At 64.6% G+C, this 18,081-nt stretch overlaps 3 protein-coding genes across 6 annotated transcripts; 1 reads left to right on the top strand and 2 right to left on the bottom strand.

The window, feature by feature from the left end:
* Positions 1 to 20: 20 nt before the first annotated feature.
* ZGPAT (zinc finger CCCH-type and G-patch domain containing) lies at positions 21 to 10,249 on the bottom strand. 3 transcript variants are annotated; one of them, XM_047770629.1, is made up of 7 exons: positions 10,113 to 10,249; positions 9,147 to 9,819; positions 2,178 to 2,311; positions 1,796 to 1,951; positions 1,011 to 1,130; positions 519 to 927; positions 21 to 401 (listed from the first exon to the last, which is right to left on the bottom strand). In XM_047770629.1, the coding sequence occupies exons 2-7, from the start codon at positions 9,728 to 9,730 to the stop codon at positions 263 to 265; spliced, it is 1,542 nt and encodes a 513-aa protein (XP_047626585.1). In that variant the 5' UTR covers positions 9,731 to 9,819; positions 10,113 to 10,249; the 3' UTR covers positions 21 to 262. The 3 variants fall into 3 exon arrangements, with proteins under 3 accessions (XP_047626585.1, XP_047626584.1, XP_047626586.1); XM_047770628.1 differs by having other exon boundaries at positions 9,147 to 9,817; positions 10,103 to 10,249; XM_047770630.1 differs by having other exon boundaries at positions 9,147 to 9,817; positions 10,128 to 10,223.
* Positions 10,250 to 10,319: 70 nt separating this feature from the next.
* On the top strand, positions 10,320 to 16,293 carry ARFRP1 (ADP ribosylation factor related protein 1). Of its 2 annotated transcripts, none has more exons than XR_007133774.1 (8): positions 10,320 to 10,475; positions 10,827 to 10,920; positions 11,175 to 11,262; positions 11,433 to 11,515; positions 13,841 to 13,922; positions 14,070 to 14,135; positions 14,662 to 14,762; positions 14,833 to 14,851. XR_007133774.1 is itself a non-coding variant. In XM_047770637.1 (8 exons), the coding sequence occupies exons 2-8, from the start codon at positions 10,828 to 10,830 to the stop codon at positions 14,918 to 14,920; spliced, it is 606 nt and encodes a 201-aa protein (XP_047626593.1). In that variant the 5' UTR covers positions 10,320 to 10,475; position 10,827; the 3' UTR covers positions 14,921 to 16,293. The 2 variants fall into 2 exon arrangements, 1 of the variants encoding a protein (XP_047626593.1); XM_047770637.1 differs by having other exon boundaries at positions 14,065 to 14,135; positions 14,833 to 16,293.
* On the bottom strand, positions 16,249 to 18,058 carry TNFRSF6B (TNF receptor superfamily member 6b). The gene is made up of 3 exons (XM_047770636.1): positions 17,424 to 18,058; positions 17,139 to 17,342; positions 16,249 to 16,656 (listed from the first exon to the last, which is right to left on the bottom strand). The coding sequence occupies exons 1-3, from the start codon at positions 17,824 to 17,826 to the stop codon at positions 16,370 to 16,372; spliced, it is 894 nt and encodes a 297-aa protein (XP_047626592.1). The 5' UTR covers positions 17,827 to 18,058; the 3' UTR covers positions 16,249 to 16,369.
* Between the last annotated feature and the right edge of the window lie 23 nt (positions 18,059 to 18,081).

An 18,081-nucleotide genomic window follows, 5' to 3' on the forward strand; every position in this document is an offset into this window, starting at 1 on the left:
ACAGCCAGCTGAGCCTCCACTGAAAGACACTCCGACAAAGTCACTTTAATGTCCCTGCTAAGGAGACTCCCCAAGACACACAGGTGGGCTCAACAGGCAGCCCTGGCTCCACTCGGCAGTGTGCACAACCTGCCCTCGGCTGGCAAGAAGGCCGCCAGGGGTCTGGCCTGGGGGCGCGCCGGCTCCTCTTCTTGCGGAGTCCCAGCTGCCGCATGACAGCCGCTCTCCCGGGGCAGTGGGAGCCGTGGAGGCGCGCAGGGCTCTAGAACTCGGTCATTTTCTTGTGGGTGTCCGCCTGGCTCTGCTCCCGCTGCAGGCCGGCCTCCTGGGCCCGGAGCTGCCCCAGCTGCCGCTGGGCCCCTGCCAACTTCTCCTGCAGCTGGGCCGCCGTCACGTTGTGCCTAGAGGGGGACCCGCCGTTCAGCGCTGCAGCTGGTCACCCTCCAACCCGCCCTCGAGCCAGGGCACGCTCTCGCCCCCGGCCTGCGGGCTGGGCGCCCAGCGCGGGCCACACGTACCGGCCGGTGTTTCGGGCCAGGGCCTCCTGGATGCCGCGGATGGCGCGCTGGGTCTGCTCGATCCTCTCCTCGGTCTGGAGGAGCCGCAGGCTCAGGGCCCGCCTGGCACTCTTGCTGGCGTGGTACACCTCCTTGCCGCGCCTCCTCCCCGGGGGGGCTGCCCCAGCCTCCAGCGCTCCCGGGGCCCTGCCCTGCAGCTTCTCGTTCAGGAAGTCGAACACGCTCCGGGGGGGTGGGCGGCCCCCAGGCCCACTCCCACTGCCCCGGCGCTTCGGGGGTCTGCTGGCGCCAGCCTGGCCGCCCTGGCTCCGCTTCTGCAGGATCTCTGCACACTGGTCCAGCGACTTCCCTCGCGGCAGCACCACGGCGTGGATGGGCTCCACCCGGCCCTCCGCCTGCCGGCCCAGACCTGGGGGGTACAGGGGGCTGGCACTGCTGCTGGAGCCCAGGCTGCGCGGCAGGAGCCCCTCACCTCCCGGGGCGGACACTCACCCTTGCCGAGCTCGTAGCCCATCTTGGCGAGGAGTTTGGAGCCGATGCCCCGAGTGTGCACTTCCCAGCCGGCGAAGGCGGGGCTGCAGGTCCCGGGGCTGGCAGCACTGGGCTCTACCACTGCGGGCATCAGAGGGCAGTGATTTGGCCCAGCTGGATGCAGAGCACCCCAGGCTCCAGCCAAGGTTAGCCCCAGAGCCCGGCTCTGGCCAGGGCCGAGACCCCGGCCCCTCTGGCTCCCTGCGGCTGGTGGCCCAGGGCTGTGGCAGTGGGAACAAAAGGCAGAGCCCAGCCCGCTCCATGCCTCAGGGCCACAACCTGGTCACCTGGGGACCCCTCTCCTGACGTCGCAGGAGGCAAGCACTGCCTCCGCAGCACAGAGAGCGCCTGTCAGCTCAGTCCTCCTCCCTCCCTCGGACAACAGGTTCCCCCAGAGACACTCCGACCCTGGGCAGCGCCCAACACTGCCAGCCAGGCCTCCTTCCGGAAACTCTCCCGCCCCCGGCTGCTTGCACACAGCCCCTCCTCTACCCTCCAGGCACCCAGGCCCTGAAAGAGCGCCCTCTGTGCTCCACGCATGCCGGTCCCTTCCTGTGCGCCCCCTGCCCCCGTGGCTCGTGTGGGATCCCATGCGTTCTGGGCTTCTGCGTCTGTGGGGCTTCGGACCTGCCCCAGGCCCGTCCCACGCTCTCTCACCGCCCCCCACGCCTGCCTGCGGGGCTTTCCTCCCGCCAACGCAGTCCCACCCCACCTCCCCGCTCCGGGGCCCCGAGCCGCAGCCACACCTCGCGCATAGCTGGGGTCATCCGCGTCGCTGTTGTCTGAGTCAGAGGACCCCGTGGGCTCCGTGCGCAGTGGGGGTAGGATGCTGTCCCCTTCCACCACGGCCTCTTTCAACAGCAGAGAGTCAAACTTGACCGTGTAGTAGCCATTGTCCACATCTGGAGGGGCACAAAGGCAGCAGGTCAGCGGCTTTGACTCGTGGTAGGAGCCACACTGGACATTGGGAACAGGGTGGGGATGAGGCCAAGGGTGGCCTTGCTCCTCCTGGGCATGGAGTGGGGTCCCAATGCCCAACGACAGGAGGGGTCACCCTGGACTAACATGTGACATGTGCAAGGGCTTCCCAGGAAAGGCCCCATCAGGGAGGCCCCTGGAAAGCCTCACCAGTGATCCGTGCTGGGTACCAGAGGCCATCCTGCTGCTTGGCCAGACACGCAGAGCCGGCCTGCAGGGAGCTCAGGTCCGGGTCCTGGAAAGGGCGCAGCTCGTCCAAAGAGACCACCTGCCCGTGGGAGAACCTGCGGAGGGGAACGCGGAGTGTGGACTCAGAAACGGGCCGCCAGGGCCCATGAGAGGCCAGTCGACATGTCTGGGCGCTGCCCGGAAGAGAGGGATGGCCAGGGGAACAAGTGCAGCCACATGCATGTGCACAGATCGCACGTGCCCGAACATGCCCACACACTGAGCACAGGCACATACAAATGCACGCATGCACAAACCCAGGCACACGTGTGCACACGCGTGTAAACGCCAACATGTGTACAGGCATACGTGCACATACCCACACAAGATACACATGCACAGCACACACGTGCACACTCTCACACACATGCACAAGTGCACCTCTACGCACGTGCATACAGATGTGCACACAACCGTGCAACATGCATGTGCACACAACACACACACATACATGCATAGATGTGCATGCGCACACACACAGCAATACACCTGTGTGCACACGCACACACCCGTGGCACATATGCACACGCGTGTGTGCACACACATGCACAGGTTCCAGGCTCCCACTCTCAGGACAGACCCGGGTACCCCAGGGGCCAGGTGTTGGGAGCCATTCCCCAGCCTCCGGGCTAGCGCCACGAGGGGGCTGGCAGACACCCTGTGATCAGAACCACCTGCCCCCACGGCCTCCTGGCAGACACGGAGCCCAGACACTAACGGGCGATCAAGGTGCGTGTGTCCGCGTGTGCGCACAGGGCTGCCCTGGCTTATAGGCGTCCGTGAAACCAAGTGGACACCAGGACAGAGGGAGGAGGAGGAGGTGTGAGGACAGAGTGCGGCGACCTTTCACTCTGCCCAATCGCGACACGAAGGAACCACCCACATCTCCTCCGAGCCGCCACCGTCTCGGGAAGAAGCCCTTCTAAGCCTCGAGGGCATCCGCTCCAGGACGGGGCGCCAGCTGCTGGGCGGGGATCCGTGGTGAGAAAGGTGAGGAAAAGAAGGCATTTTTGTCATCTCCCGGGGGGCACAAAGCTGGCCTCAGATGCCTCCCGGGCAGGATTCGGTTCCTTCTCACACCTGACTGTCCTCAGGCACCCGGGGCACTGCCAACGATCAAGCGGCACCAGCAGCTGTGAGACCAGGCCCCATGTGTACTGCAGGGGACGCTGTGGGTGAAAAGCCCTGTTCATCTGAGGAAAGAGGCCTAAACCCAGGGTGCGTTTGGCCCCTGCACACCCCAGACCCCCTAACAAACCTCTCTGCAAGAATCCTCAGGAACGCGAGAAGCCCTAAAATTCGGCAGCTTCCTTAACCGGGCAAGTGCTTCTAAGAAGCGGCCCCACGAAATAACAGTGAGGCGTTGCCACTGCAGTGCAGGAGCTCCCGAATCCGACTGCAGCGGCTCCGCTGCAGCTGTGGCTTGGGCTCCGTCCCTGGGCCGTGGGTGTGGCCGTAACTCAGCATCCTCGTCATCGTAGTGACAACGACGAGAGTTCCAAAGATTTGGCCACAAGGACCTTCAGCAACAGGAAAGACTCGGAAATAACCCAGATTTCCAGCCGTGGGGTGAAGGGCGAGCGTGGGAGGCCGGGCGACCCGGGGCGGGGGGTGGGGGGGTGGGCGCACCGCTGGGAAGAGGCCCCCTCGCGCCTGCACCTCGGGCGGGACCGAGGCGTCTCACCACCCAGTCGGGAGAAGAGGGACGACGGACAGCGGACGGCTTTCGTTCACGAGGACAGCGTTAAAGATGGGTTCCCCAAACCCGACCCCCCAACGGCCCCCCACTATACTCGCCACGCCACACTCCAGAATAAGGAAAAACTGGAGCCAGAAAAGCAGTGTTTAGAAGGGTTCTACACCAGGGCGCAGCGTGGTTTAGCCCGGGAACGCCAGGGGGGTTCAACGTGGGCAACCCATCCAAGGAGACGGCGCCCGAGCAGAAGGCAGCGAAGAAACACCCCATCACACCAACCGAAAACCCCGACACCCTCGCATGACGAAAACACTCCGCAAGCCACGGGTAGAGGGAACTCCCTCAGCCTGATAAACAGCGTCTGTGGGGAACCCACAGCTGCCATCACACCCAGTGGTGAAAACCTGGGTGCTTCCCTAGGCGCAGGAGCAGGACAAGGACGGCTGCTCTTGCTGATCTCATTCAATACAGTACTGGAAGCAATTTAACAAGAAGGGAAATAAAAACCACCCCACCTGGAAGGGAAGAAGCAAAACTCCCTATTTTCTCAATGACACGGTTGCACACATAGAAAATCCTAAACAGGGGAGTTCCCGTCGTGGCGCAGTGGTTAACGAACCCGACTAGGAACCATGAGGTTGCGGGTTCGGTCCCTGCCCTTGCTCAGTGGGTTGACGATCCGGCGTTACCGTGCGCTGTGGTGTAGGTTGCAGACGCGGCTCGGATCCCGCGTTGCTGTGGCTCTGGCGTAGGCCGGTGGCTACAGCTCCAATTCGACCCCTCGCCTGGGAACCTCCATATGCCGCGGAAGCGGCCCAAAGAAATAGCAACAACAACAACAACAACAACAACAACAAAAGACAAAAGACAAAAAAAGAAAAGAAAAGAAAAGAAAATCCTAAACAGGACACGCGGGCTTTAAAGGGTTGGCCTGCCAGGGCCCCCTTTGCCTGGCAAAGCAGTAAAGCTATCTTTTTCTCCTTTATCCAAAAGAAAGCAAGAAAAAGAGAAAGACCTAAATAATCCACAAAAAACCCTACGAGTCAATGAACTTGGCAACGTTAGGGATGCAAGATCAACAAATAAAAGTCAGTGGCGTTTAAACACACTAGCAGTAAACAGTCTAAAGGTGACACTGATTTCATTCACGACGGCGTCAAAGGAATAAAATACTCAGAAGTATATACAACCAGAGCTGTGGACCACACAACACCGCTGCAAAGAAATCAAAGACTTACATAGCTGGAAGGAGACCCCACCTTCAAAATTAGCCGACCTAAGACTGTTAGGACGGCGACACCCTCCAAGCTGACGTACATACTCAGTGCAGTTCCTACCACAATTCCACCCATCTTTTACCCAGAGACGGACAAGCTGATTTTAAAACTCCCAGGGAACCGCAAAGGACAACCCTGAATGCCCAGGACGACCTTAGGAAGAGGGAGTGGCAGAGGGCTGTGCACGTCCTGACCCGGAAACTCACCACAAAGGTACAGTCACCCAAACAGTGCCGACGGGCACAGACAGACGCGTGGCTCAACGGGGCAGACGAGACCCGAAAACAAACCCTCACGCACAACCGGCCGGTTTTCAACAAGGGTGTCACGACGACTCAGGGGGGAAAGGGAAGGTTTTTCAACGAATGGCGGTGGGAAACCAGACACGTGCATTCAAAGAACGAAACGGGGCCTCAACACGTGATCCACAAGGGGGAAAAACCAAACTTTCCAACCATGTTTTATGGCACAACGGAACAGTCAAGGAAAGTAGCGTGAGCCGAGCATCTTGGAGTCAACGAGACTGCTCCTGAAGTATAAAAGACACAGACCGCTAGGCAACAGGCCAGGGCTCAGGACACCTCATTCCTCTGAGTCCTTCCCGAGGAGCCTCCCAGAAAGTGAGTCAGACTCCAAAGACCCCAAGAGATGGGCTGGTGGTGAGCATGACACGCAGCGCTCCTTCTAGAAGGAAGGCTGAGACTAAGGGGGTGGCCTGTAGCCATCCTAAGGCCTGACAGTAGGTCTCGCGCCATCCTGAAACCAGCGGGGGGAGTGGGGGCCGCGTGCGGAAACGCGTTTCTCAAACTTGCCAGTCGTCCCGACTCAAGAGTGAGGACTGTCGTTCGGAGGGTCCTGGGCGTGTAAGCTAGGATAAAACACGTCGATTCCCTGGGCCCCTGAGAACCAGAATCCCGGGGTAGAGAAGGAAGCACTGATGTGGCCCCAAAAAGATTAAGTAGAAACACCGCCGTCCTGCAGTCCTCCTGGCGCACTGGCTTACAGATCAGGCTCTGTCACTGCAGCGGCTCGGGTTCCACCCCCGGCCTGGGAACCTTCTCGTGCAGTGGGCCCAGCCCAGACCCCCAAACCTCTGCCGTCCTTAGCCTGCAGGGAAAACATCAGTCTGAATTCACGAGGCGTCTGTCCCTGAAACTCGTGTGTACACACCCTTCCGCGGACACCAGGGTGTGGCCACCTGTGTTTCCCAGCTGTGTGCTGACAGGATCAAGGCCAAGCAGCCCTCCGGGCGCCAAGCCCTGCGGGCCCTGAAGTACCAGCTCCCGTTTGGAGCACCCAGGGCTTCCTGGAGTCTTGGCTGCCTTCAGGGGTGGGCATGGCTGTGACACCCTCCCTCCCAGGGCCACGCCGAAAGGGTGTGGGAGGGAGCCCACCTGAAGGGCCTCCCACTCGCCCAGGGGAGGACAACCGGAGTTTCAACAGAGACCAGAAACTGAAGGGACTGCTGAGGTTTATCAAACAGTATGTAAATCCCTTCATCCGTAAGGACATTAAATATACTTAATAGCTAAAGAATTTTAAAGGTAAAATAAAAGCTAGTTTATCATCTTCTCAGGGTGAAAGGGAACCATTCCTTATCTTGGAAATCAGGTAAACAAAAGAGAAAACCGGCCTTATCCTGTCTTTTCTAGATGAACCACACCACTAGGTGGCCAAATTGTCAATGAGGAAAGGCACCTCTCCAGAACGTTCCGGCTGGTAAATGAAAAGGAACTGAGGGAATTCCACAATCTCTTTTGGCGACCCACGCTCAATCAGTGCATCCCAGTGTTGAGCTTCCTGAGCAGCTGACATCACGGGAGGAAGGAGGTGCGAAGAGCACCTGGAGGCCTACACAGGTAGGGAGCCTGCGGGTGATCAAGTCCCTGGACCCAGCCAGCAGCTGGCAGAAAACGGGAACATGCTGGCACGTGCCAGGGTTTCCATGGCGGTGTAAGGGTCTGTTCCTTCACCAGTGAAACCGTCGGAGGAGGTCCAGAGAGGGGAAGGGGCGTCCCCACGGTGGACTAAGAACCTGACTTAACCCATGTATCCAGTAATCTAGTATCCACGAGGACACAGGTTCCCGCCCCGGCCTCGCTCAGTGGGTTAAGGAGCCGGTGTGGCCGTGAGCTGTGGTGTAGATCGCAGACGAAGCTCAGATCCTGCGTGGCTGTGGCTGTGGCGTAGGTCGGCGGTTGTAGCTCTGATTTGACCCCAGCCTGGGAACCTCCATGTGCCCCAGGTGCGCACGTAAAAAGACCAAAGAAGAAAGAAAGAAAGAAGCAAGCAAGCAAGCTGCACTCTTTACAGACATTTGTGTCTGCAAAGGACTTGTACCCGCCACAGACAGTCGTGCCAAGTTTGTGATAACGAGACTCCCGGAGGGGGAAGGGACTGTGGCAGAGCGGTGGGTCAAAGGATGCTTCGATGTTACCTGTTTTATTTTATTTTATTTTTGCCTTTTATTTTTAAAAGAAAATTTTCAGTAAGTTTCAAAAAGAAACGCAAAGTAAATGCAGACCCGGTGGTGGCAGGGGCGCCTGCAGGCTGCGTGGGACGAGCCTAGCGCTGACATCGCAGGCTGCTCCTGTGAGGCCAAGCGACCACCGAGGCCACGGGACCCACGGCATCTGTGCCAGGCGAGGTGCTGTGTGTGAAACAGCGCCTGCCCAGAGGGAGCAGCACGTGGACGCGCAGACCCTCCCGAGGGGCCAGGGGCAGACAAGATGCGGGCGCTTACTCCTCTGCCCCCTGCCCTGTCTGCTGGGGACACGCATGTGCAGGGCTCAGGGAGGCTTACGATTTGTGCCCTTTTCTTTACGTCCAGTCCACGTTCACAGGGCTTCGAGGACAAAGGAAAAGGGGGAAGCGTGCCGAATGCCTCTGGGCCCAGAAGGAAGCCACGAAGACATAAGAGAACCGAACGGCTAGAGAGAGTCACACGGGACTCTCGGCTGCAAGAGGAAGTTGTCTTGTAGCCATCTCCGTGAATCCTTCGCGAGGATAAAGTGGAGCGGCAGGTTAAAAGTTTCACGCTTAAGGAGATGACAACATAGCCACAGCGACTGAGGAGACTGGGGTGTGAAAAGGTTATTGTCTTAAACTCGGTAGGCGTGACAATGACAGTTTCTCACGTCCTTAGAAGACATTCAGCAGTTAGATGAGTGCATCCTGAAGAACACGGAGATGAAAACCCCGGTAAGTTCCACAATTTGCTTTTTTTTTTTTTTTTGTCTTTCTGCCTTTTGTAGGGCTGCTCCCCGCAGCATATGGAGGTTCCCAGGCTAGGGGTCTAATTGGAGCTGTAGCCGCCAGCCTACGCCAGAGCCACAGCAACGGGGGATCCGAGCCGCGTCTGTGACCTACACCACAGCTCACGGCAACGCCAGATCCTTAACCCAGTGAGCAAGGCCAGGGATCGAACCTGCAGCCTCATGCTTCCTAGTCAGATCCATTAACCACTGCGCCACGACGGGAACTCCTCTACAATCTGCTTTAAAACAGTCTAGGAACAGGTGAAACAAGATTGGCAAAATACTGACAGTCCACAAAACCCCAGAAGTCGGGGGGTGGACGGTTGTTCTACCTCTTTCAACGTCCTGGATGCTCGACAATTTCCATAACATAAGCAATCTTCAGAAGTCTCCCTTTGAAGAATAAAAACTGGTGCGGGGGGGGGGGATTCTTTTCACCATCCGCACTTCCTGACGTACCCCGAAAATCTGAGCAAACAGCTGAAGGAGAGCATCTGCTGCAAGAACCCCCTGGCCCCCAAAGAGCTCTTCTCGTTAGCACCCTGCTGGGCGACGAAGGACAAAACTCCGAAACACAGCGGGCCAACCCCGACCCTGAGCGCAAACCCCCCCACCCCAGAGGCCGCAACCCCAGAGGCCGCAGGGGGAGGCAAGGCTTTACCTGCAGTTCTCCTGGAAACGGCACTTCCCCTCCAAGAAGAAAGGGCAGGGCTTCAGGGACTTGTGAGTGGGATACAGATAGAGCACCCGCACGCCCGGGGCGCCGTCCTCCGCCTGCTCTGTGCCCACGATCATGGCGTTGTGATACTCCAGGGTGCCCCACGGGCTGTAGTAGGGGGCGTTCACCTTCCTCCCACTCAGCTCAGCCGCGTCTTCCTCGTCCTCCCCCTCTTCCTCCTCTCCAGGCTCCGAGGGATCTGGCCCTGCCTCGTCCTTAGGAACAGTCTCCAATTCGGCCCGGGGCGCTGCTGGCACCTCCACCACCTCGGCGATGGCCTTCTGGAAAGCCATGTACTCCGCATCTTCCGGGGCTGGGTGCTCTCCGTCCAGCGTGGCCAGCAGCTTGCTCTTCCTGACAGACACCAGGCTGGCCTCAGTGAGCTCGATCAGCTCCTTCAGGTCCCCCTGCAGCTGGCGCAGGTCCGCCAGCTCCGAGGGATCCAGGCCGGCGCCCAGGGCCAGTTCCACCTGCCGCAACTGCGCGTCATAAGTCCGGAGGGCGGCCTGCAGGCTCTCCTCGTCCATCCTGCCAGGAGGGGCTGGTTTCTCGGCCGGGCCGCGGGGGTGGGGTGGGTGTTCTGGGTCCTCCCAGGGGAGGCGTGGGGGCCAGAGCTGCGGGGAAGAGAAGCCAAATGAGCCTGGGACCGGCCACCGCCGCGAGGCTGGCCCTGGGCGGTCGGCCCGCGGAACCGTGAGCTGCCCCCTCCCGTCTGGGCCAAGAGAGGTTTCCAGCTCCGACCCGGCGAGCGAGAGCCGGCTCTTGGCCTCGGCCCCACGGCCGCAGCTCCATTCTCAGGCGCCCCGGGGCGCTGCCGTAGGCTCTTCCGAGGTCTCTGCGCCTCAGCCGGGTGCCCCGGCCCACGCCCCGCGCACCCCCGCCCCGGCTCAGCCCGTCACCTCGCAGGGCCGCGTCGCCCCAGACCCTCTCGCTCCGGCCGGGCCCTCCTCCGCACGGTCTCCCGGCCGCCGCCACAGACGGCCCGGCGGCCTCGGCGGCCCCAGCGGCCCCGCGCCCGCTTCCGCCCTCGCAGCCGACAGGCACTTCCGCCCTCGCGCCGCCACCGCCGGAAGTGCTTGGCGCGGGGGCCGCCGGGACGGTTCCGCCCCTCCCCGAGTGGCCGGCCCGCGTCCCGTCGGGCGCCGCGCGGGGTCACCGCAGGGTCGGCGCGGGGTCGGCGGGTCAGGCGTCGCAGCTCCGGTGCCCTGGCGGCTCCCCGACTCCGGCGTCTCCCCGGCTTGGCGGCCCGGGCGAGCGGGCGGGCGGGCGCAGGTAGGCCGGGGCGGGCCGGCGGCGCCGCACGGCCACTCGGGGCCGCCGCCCGCCCCCACGCGTCCTCCTCTGAGGGGCGCCTGCGGCCGTCTTGGCCCAGGGCCGTCGAGGAGACCTGGGCGGAGCGAAGCCCGGAGGGAGGCCGGACGTGGGAGCGAGAGTGCCGGCAGCGCCGGCCGGGTCGGGAGCAGCTGCGGAGGCGCCGGCGGCAGTGCCGGGCAGAGGGGAGGCGGGTCGGCAGGGCCCGGGGCTCCGGGTCTGAGCGGACAGCAGGCCAACAGATCCTTGTGCCGCTCGGGGAGGCGGGGTGCGGGTCGGATCGCCGGTGACCGATCGCTGGTCTCCGCGCAGAATGTACACGCTGCTGTCCGGCCTGTATAAGTACATGTTTCAAAAGGACGAGTACTGCATCCTGATCCTGGGTCTGGACAATGCCGGGAAAACGGTACGTGCCGTCAGCGCCCCGCGCCCCCCGCCCCGAACGTGGTACTTTTGGTATCACGCATTTAGCTGCGTGTTGTCCAAAGATCCCAACCCCCTCTAAGACCGGGGGACGGCTGGCACCGGCTGCCTTGATAGCAAAACGGTGTGCTGTTTTGCTTTGTCTTAAAGGAATAGGCCCAAGGAGGGAAACTCGAGAAACAGGCCTGAAAACCATTCCAGCTCCTCTCTCCTGCCTCTCTCTCCCTCTCCCCGCAGACCTTCTTGGAGCAGTCAAAAACCCGCTTCAACAAGAACTACAAGGGGATGAGTCTGTCCAAAATCACCACCACCGTGGGTCTAAACAGTAAGGGGGTTCCTTGGGGGCTGCGGGCTTGGCGGGCAGACCCCTGAGGGTGCTGTGATGGCCACAGGCCTGCAGGCAGGCAGAGCACCAGAGAGCCCCTTCCCAGGAGGGCTGGGAGGTGGGGTGTCAGGGACCAAGGCCACAGCCTCTCCTGTTTTCTTCTCGCCCAGTCGGCACAGTGGACGTGGGCAAGGCTCGCCTCATGTTCTGGGACCTAGGGGGGCAGGAAGAGCTGCAGTCTTTGTGGGACAAGGTAAGAGGGGGGTGGCCACACAGGCTCCCGGCCTGCCTCTCGCACCGTCCCTCCCAGGCCACCTCGGTCTCTCCCTGCCTTTCCTGGGCTCCCCTTCTCTCCTTGCGGTCAGCAGCTTGGGCCCTGAGCCGCCCTGTGCTGTCCCAGTGCCCAGGGCGCTGTCCCGAGAACAGGGACATGCTGGGTTCCAGGCTTAGCGATGTTGTGGCTACTCACCACAGGACGAGACAGAGGATGGCCGCGGGGCAGACGTGGGGAAGACACAGCGCCAGTGTGGTGCTCGGCCTCGGCGCCGGGGCCTGAGTTGCCATGTGTTCCGGCTCAGGACCTGTGCTCCCGCAGGGGACGTGTCCTCCAAGGCCCACAGCAGCCACCTCCGCTTTTGATGGAGGTCTGAGTCCTTCCTCCGACCTCCACATGGGGCTCTCCTCCCCACACAGCCCGAGGCCAAGTCAGTGGATCCAGCAGAGAGGACAGAATGGGCCTCTTCCCTCAGCCCCGCCCAGGGGACACCCACCCAGGGTGTGGCGCAGCCCAGTGCTGGGGCGCAGACGCGCCCATCCCAACACTGGCTGGTGGCCGGGTGCTCAGGACCTGATTTCTGGTTTGACGCCCGCAGCAGGTGCCCAGTCCCTTTTTCCTCGTCCCCCAGAGGTGTGCTCCCTAGCCTGCCTTCCATCCAAGAGGGCAGTTTCCGTCTCGTGGTCAGAACGTCACTGACAGGCCCTCTGAGGCCATTTAAGTGGGACCAAGGCGGAGTCAAGCCAGGGGCTGTTTGTTCAAGTCCTCGACCCACATGGGAGCAAAACTGGTCCTGAAGTTCCGTCACAGGCCGGGGTCTCCGGAGCAGACGCTACCGTGGGGGTTGGGGTGCAGGATATCCTGGGGATCAGCACCAGGGGGCGCCGGGGACTCGGGACTGGGCACGGCAGGGGCATCTCGGGCAGCTGCCCCGCGTCCGGCCACGCTGGCCAGGACTCCATTCCCTTGGCAGGTCCCCACAGTGGGCCACCCTGGGCAGCTGTGACAGGGTAAGGTGCGTCAGAGTGGGTCCTGCAGGAGGTAACACGGGCCACGCACTGGGTGCACTGCCCGCCGTCAGGCAGTGAGGCCACAGCCCGTGGCAGGCGCACCCTCCTCTCTCTCCTCCGCCTTGGGGGTGGCTTCTGCCAAGGAGAAGCTGGCTTGGTGGCTGGTTGTGACCCCCTTCTGTCCACTTCTTTTGGCCCCGTGGCCTCATCACGAGGGACTGAGCCCTGATCGTTGAGCCTGCCGTCTCTGGTGGACCCTGAGTTTCTCATATGCTCCCCAACTTCCGAGTGCAGTGGGTGCCCTGCCTGCTGCCAGCAACAGGGTGTGGTCGCCCCTGGCCATGGATGGGGCTGCCTGACATGCCTGGGAGGCAGTGGGGGGGTTGCCACTTGGCTGGTGAGCGGGGGGCCACGGGGTGACCACACGCCAGCCCCCACCGAGTCTCTGGGAGGGTGGAAAGCTGGGCTTCTGCTCCCACCCTGGCTCCCAGATGCAGTGTCTGGGGCCTGCCCTGTCCCCGCGCTGCCCAGCACCACTGCACCAGCATCATGTCGGGTGGCCGCTTATTCCCCTCTGGCAGACGGCTGGCGACCTTCACCCCCGCCTGCTGCCCTCCGCTCACGCTGTGTGCTGCTGCCCACATGGCAGCTTGTCTTGCACTGGACGGGGGCCTGCGGGGGGCGGGGGGGGTGGTGTCCAGATCCCTGGCTTTCCGGCTGGGACAGAGCAGCCAAGAAGCAGTCAGGCTTCGGGGCGTTTCTGTGCCCCTGTCTCACTGGGGTGGAAGGCAGACTTGCCCGGCGCCTGCTCTGTGTGTCTTTCCCGCCGGGGTGCTGCCATTCACCCCCGCACACCCTGACCCTGGGGCTGGGGGCTGTCAGAAGGCCCAGGGCCCACCACCCTCCCAGTGCTAGTCCAGCCCGCAGCGCCTGGAGCTCGCTGACGCCGGCCCTGCCGTCCCACACAGGGGACATGGCTGCCTTAATGGGCTAGACTCGCCCCTCGGCGGCCTTCCTGTGGCTTTTCTGTGGCTTGCCAGCGGCACACCCGTCAGGCTTGCCGTCCCTACTGGCACAAGGGACCCTGCTCCTGCACTCCCACCCCAGGCCTGCACCGAGAGCTCCTCCCTCCGGGGCCGCTGTCAGGCCAGCGGTGGCAGGCGGGTCTCAGGAGGGGCCTTGAAGTGGACTTTCCAGCGCCACCCAAGGCTCTGGGGCTGCACCTCCTCTGTGCCCCACCCCCGGGGCAGCGGCCTGGTGCCCACGGCTCAGCACCCTGTCTGCTCCTGCCCAGTACTACGCGGAGTGCCACGGCGTCATCTACGTCATCGACTCCACGGACGAGGAGAGGCTGTGCGAGTCCAAGCGCGCGTTCGGTGGGTGCGGTGGCCAGGGCTGAGTGTGGGCACGGGCCGGGCCGTGCCAGGTCGGGAGGGGAAGCAGGAGGCAGGGACCGGGGGCCCTCTGGGCAGAGGTAGACAGGGTGGGTGTTCACTGCCACCTCTCCGCCCGCCCCAGAGAAGATGGTCACAAGCGAGGCGCTGGACGGTGTCCCCATCCTGGTGCTGGCCAACAAGCAGGACGTTGAGGTGAGCCCCCACGTCGGGGGACAGGGCTCCCTGTCCCAGAGGAGGGCCGCTGCCTTCCTCAGACACCCCGAGCCTGCCTGAGGTCTCCTCCTGCTGCCTGGCGCCTTCAAGCCACTGGGCGGCAGTGCCCTCTCCTCTGCGCCCACAGGGCCAGGAGCCTCCCGCTGGGCACCCAGAGCGACCCCAGGGTGGGGCTGGTACTGACCCTGACTTGTCTGCTGCTCTTAAGCCATGTCAGCCTCCCCCCCCCCTCCCGCCCGAACCACTGGTCACGAAACTTGCCTGCCGAGGCCGGGCTCAGCTGGCCAAGGCTGTGCGGCGACAGTCCCTGGGCCTGTCTCTGGAGCACCCATGTCATGGCTGCCAGGGCGCCTCTCAGACCGGGTGTGGTCCACCCACCGCTGCGCCCCTGCCACCTGCGCCTCTGAGGCCACTCACCCGGCAGGGCCCCTCCCAGACGGAGGAGCCCCAGGGTGCCCCGCTGCTTGGCACGCCTCTCCTGACCGCCTCGCCTCGCCTCCCCCAGACTTGCCTCTCCATCCCCGACATCAAGACCGCGTTCAGCGATTGCATCTCCAAGATCGGCAGGCGCGACTGCCTGACCCAGGCCTGCTCGGCCCTCACGGGGTGAGTGGGGGCCTGAGCCCGCGCGTCGGGGGCCGCGGCCGGCCCCGCCTCACGCCCGCTGTCCCCACAGCAAGGGGGTGCGCGAGGGCATCGAGTGGATGGTGAAGTGCGTGGTGCGGAACGTGCACCGGCCGCCGCGGCAGCGGGACATCACGTAGCGCCTCGGCCCAGGCCCGGAGGAGCTCCTGCCGGCACCGCCGCCGACCCTGGGGGCTGGTACGCCCTGCCCTTCGGTTTTCCACCTGCTTTGTTTCCTCGAAGACAAACTTTCCTCTGTGTCCAAAAGAGCATAGGCATCCAGGGGCTGCTTCTCCTGAGGAGGCCAGGCCGGGTGCCGCTGCAGGGTACCACCTGACCCGCACCCGGCCTGGCCTCTACCCTGAGGCCCAGGGTAGGGGCCCCAGGTGGGCCCATGGTGGCAACCTGCTGGGCAGTGGGGTTGCTAGGTTGTCGGGTACGGCTCCCAGGGCTGCCCCCAGCCTTGTGCCTGTGGAAGAGTCTGCTGGGGCCACGGGTGTCCTCAGCCTCTGCCTCTGGAGGGGGGCTGGGGGCTGCTCTCAGCTTGCGGGGGGCCTGGCCCTCAGCCCTGCCAGGAGCAATCTGCCTATGAGGGCAGGTGCCCCCTTTGCGGGGTTACCACCTGGTTGCGACTCCCCCTCCAGGAGGGTAAAGCTCTGTGGTCTTGAGGGGGGGTGGGCACCCACCTACATGACCAGTTACTAGCTCAGGGGTGCTGGGAGCCTGGGCTGGGGCTGGGCTGGGCCTCTTCCCACCAAGGGGTGGGGGAGGGTCAGAAACCCTTTCCAGGCCTCTGCCCAGGAGCAGAGACCCTCCCACACAGGGCCCAGGGGTGTGGGCAACACCCAGGGAGCCTAGGCGAGTGATGACAGGGGCCTGGTGGCCTCGTGTCTGAGGGTCACAGCCCCCAGATGCGCCCCCCCCTCCCGACGCGGGGCCTGGGCTGCGTTGGGAAAGGGGTGAGTCAGGACTGGGGCTGAGGACCAGCTGCAGGTGAGGTGACTCACAGGAGTGGGCTGTGACCCTGCCTCTCCCTGGGGCTCAGGCAGGGGGCTCCCGGGCTGGCGGGGGGGTGGGGGGGGGGCGCTGCCAGGGCTGGGAGGCCGGCGTTGATGAGTCAAGCTCTTATCTGACCCTGCCCCAGAAGGGAAAGGCCTCGTTTCCCAGAAAGCCGCAGGGACACGCTGCCCGGCCCGGAGGCGGGCCCCTTCTGGGAAATCCCCGGGCGGCTCGGCGGGAGGCGCCGCCACCCCGGGCACGCCTGGCACGCCGTCCATCCTACCCCCTGCCGGCGCCCCTCGGCGGGAAGGGCTCCGGAGCCGGCTGCCCGCCCTCGCCCCGCCGTCCCCCAGGGCCCTCCCTTCCTCGAGGGTCGGTGCAGATGCTGCCGGAGGGAGGGGCGAGCGGCCCCCCGAGGCGCCCAGGTGTTCCCCCACCAAGTGTGCCCGCCGCACCCCAGACTCCACGCTCCTTTACGAATCGGCTTTATAAAAATAAAGTTAGCGCCGCCCGAGCCGGGGCAGAAGCCTCCTTCGATGCGGCACAGGGGGCGCTGGGACGGGGCGCGAATAAATAATCAAGGAGGGCGCTCAGCGCGCCCGGAGGAAGCGCGCGCGGACTCCGCGCTCCAGCCCCGGCAGCCTGGCCGTGCGCAGCGCCGGCAGCAGCCGCGCCACCAGCGCCCCGGGCCGCGCCTCACGGAGTTCCGTGAGCTGCCGCCGCAGCCTGAGCTGCAGGGCCGCGCGGTCCTCCCTCGGCGGCGGCGGACTCGGCGGCCCTGGGCCGGCGAGGGCCTGCTGCAGCCGCAGGAGCCTCTTGGAGGACAAGTCCTGGAAAGCTACGAAGTCGATGACAGCGCGCTCGCACTCCTCGGTCCCTGCAGAAGGCGAGGGGGGGGGGGGGGGAGTCGGTCAGGCCGAGCGCGGCCGTCTGGGCCCCGGGCAGGATGGGCTGGAGGAGGAATCCCTGCCCGTCTGGCTTCGCCCACCGAGCCGCGCCCGAGGGACAGGGCATCCGCGGAAGAGTCGGCCAGCGAGGGGGCGGGGCTGGGGGGCCAACGCGGGGAGGGAGGTGCGATGCCAAGGGACCCGCCACCTTCGCTGCAGCGCGACCTCGCAGAGCCGTTTCAACCCTCTGCTCCTTGTTTCCCAAGGTAGGTGGGTCACGGCATCACCCGCCAGCGCCGCAGCCCTCAGCCGAGTGCACTCCCCGGGCCACCCCCGCCCCCCACCGCCCGAGGCTCCGGGCCCCCTTGACCCCGCAAAGCTTCTGGAAGCCCTTCCCAAGAGCCAGGCAAGGCCTGCGCCCCAGGGCCGGCCTCGGGCGGGCCTGACAGCCGCGCCCCCGCCCCCCGCTCACCCGGCGCCCCCGGCTCCAGCGAGCCGAGTGGGAAGCCCGTGCAGTTGGTGCACAGGGCGTCGTGGAAGGAGGAGCCCGGCACGTTGACGGCCAGGCCCAGGGCCGTGCAGTTGCGGTGGGGTCGGCACTGCTCCGAACTCGAGCTGTTGGCTGAGAAGGTGCCCGGGGGGCAGGCCTGGCACTGCGTATTCTGGCTGGGGGTGCCTGGGAACGAGATAGGGAGGATGGGGTCAGGAGAGCCGGGTGCTCCTCGCCGGGCGGGGCGACCCCCACCCCCGCACCCACCGAGGGCCGCCACGCCGGCGCCAGCCGGGCAGGGCGCGTGCTCCAGGCAGAAGCCGGCATGCGCGAAGAAGCCGGGGCGACAGCGGCAAACGCGGTTGTGGGTGGCCCCGCACGGCCGCGCCTCCTCCTCGCGCTCCCCGCAGAAGACGTTGCAATACCGGCAGCGCTCCAGGTAGTTCCAGAACTGCGTGTAGTGGCGCGGCGGGCACGCGTCGCACGTCGTGGGGCTGTCCGGGCCGCAAGGCCGCCGCACGAAGGTGCCCGGCGGGCACTGGCCGCACACCAGCCACTCCCCGGTCTCCGCGTCCCGCCACGGGTAGGTGGGCGCGTCCGCCGCCTCCCCGCGCGCCGTGAGGGCCAGCAGCAGGGCGGGCAGCGGCCACGGCCACGGCGGGGCCCTCATGGTCTAGCTGCCGGCGGCGGCGGCGGCCCGACCGCGCGCCCTATAAGGGCCGGGCTGGCCACGCCCCCGCGGAGCCCCTCCCCTCCCCTCCCCGCCCGGGGCAGCAACTCCCTGCCTGGGGGGGCGGGAGCGGGGGCGAGCGGGCTTTGTCCCAGGGGAGGCCCCCTTCTCCCCAGAGCGGTCCTGGGGGGGGCCCGGCGCCCCCCCCACTTCTAGACAAAGTGGGACAGAGGCCCTGGAGTCCCCTCCCCTGAA

The sequence above is a fragment of the Phacochoerus africanus genome, chromosome 3, assembly GCF_016906955.1.
Source record: "Phacochoerus africanus isolate WHEZ1 chromosome 3, ROS_Pafr_v1, whole genome shotgun sequence".
NCBI classification, from domain to species: domain Eukaryota; kingdom Metazoa; phylum Chordata; class Mammalia; order Artiodactyla; family Suidae; genus Phacochoerus; species Phacochoerus africanus.

Bases quoted from the DNA above. Each gene is read 5' to 3' on its own strand.
- ZGPAT (XM_047770629.1), bottom strand. From the start codon at position 9,730: ATGGACGAGGAGAGCCTGCAGGCCGCCCTCCGGACTTATGACGCGCAG. The intron at 2,312-9,146 runs GTAAAGCCTTGC...TCCCCTCCGCAG, and splicing joins CGTTTCCAGGAGAACTGCAG to GTTCTCCCACGGGCAGGTGG. The intron at 1,131-1,795 runs GTGTGGCTGCGG...TGATGCCCGCAG, and splicing joins TGACCCCAGCTATGCGCGAG to TGGTAGAGCCCAGTGCTGCC.
- ARFRP1 (XM_047770637.1), top strand. From the start codon at position 10,828: ATGTACACGCTGCTGTCCGGCCTGTATAAGTACATGTTTCAAAAGGAC. The intron at 11,263-11,432 runs GTAAGGGGGTTC...CTTCTCGCCCAG, and splicing joins CACCACCGTGGGTCTAAACA to TCGGCACAGTGGACGTGGGC. The intron at 14,136-14,661 runs GTGAGCCCCCAC...CGCCTCCCCCAG, and splicing joins CCAACAAGCAGGACGTTGAG to ACTTGCCTCTCCATCCCCGA.
- TNFRSF6B (XM_047770636.1), bottom strand. From the start codon at position 17,826: ATGAGGGCCCCGCCGTGGCCGTGGCCGCTGCCCGCCCTGCTGCTGGCC. The intron at 17,343-17,423 runs GTGGGTGCGGGG...TCTCGTTCCCAG, and splicing joins CGCCGGCGTGGCGGCCCTCG to GCACCCCCAGCCAGAATACG. The intron at 16,657-17,138 runs GTGAGCGGGGGG...CGCCTTCTGCAG, and splicing joins GCTGGAGCCGGGGGCGCCGG to GGACCGAGGAGTGCGAGCGC.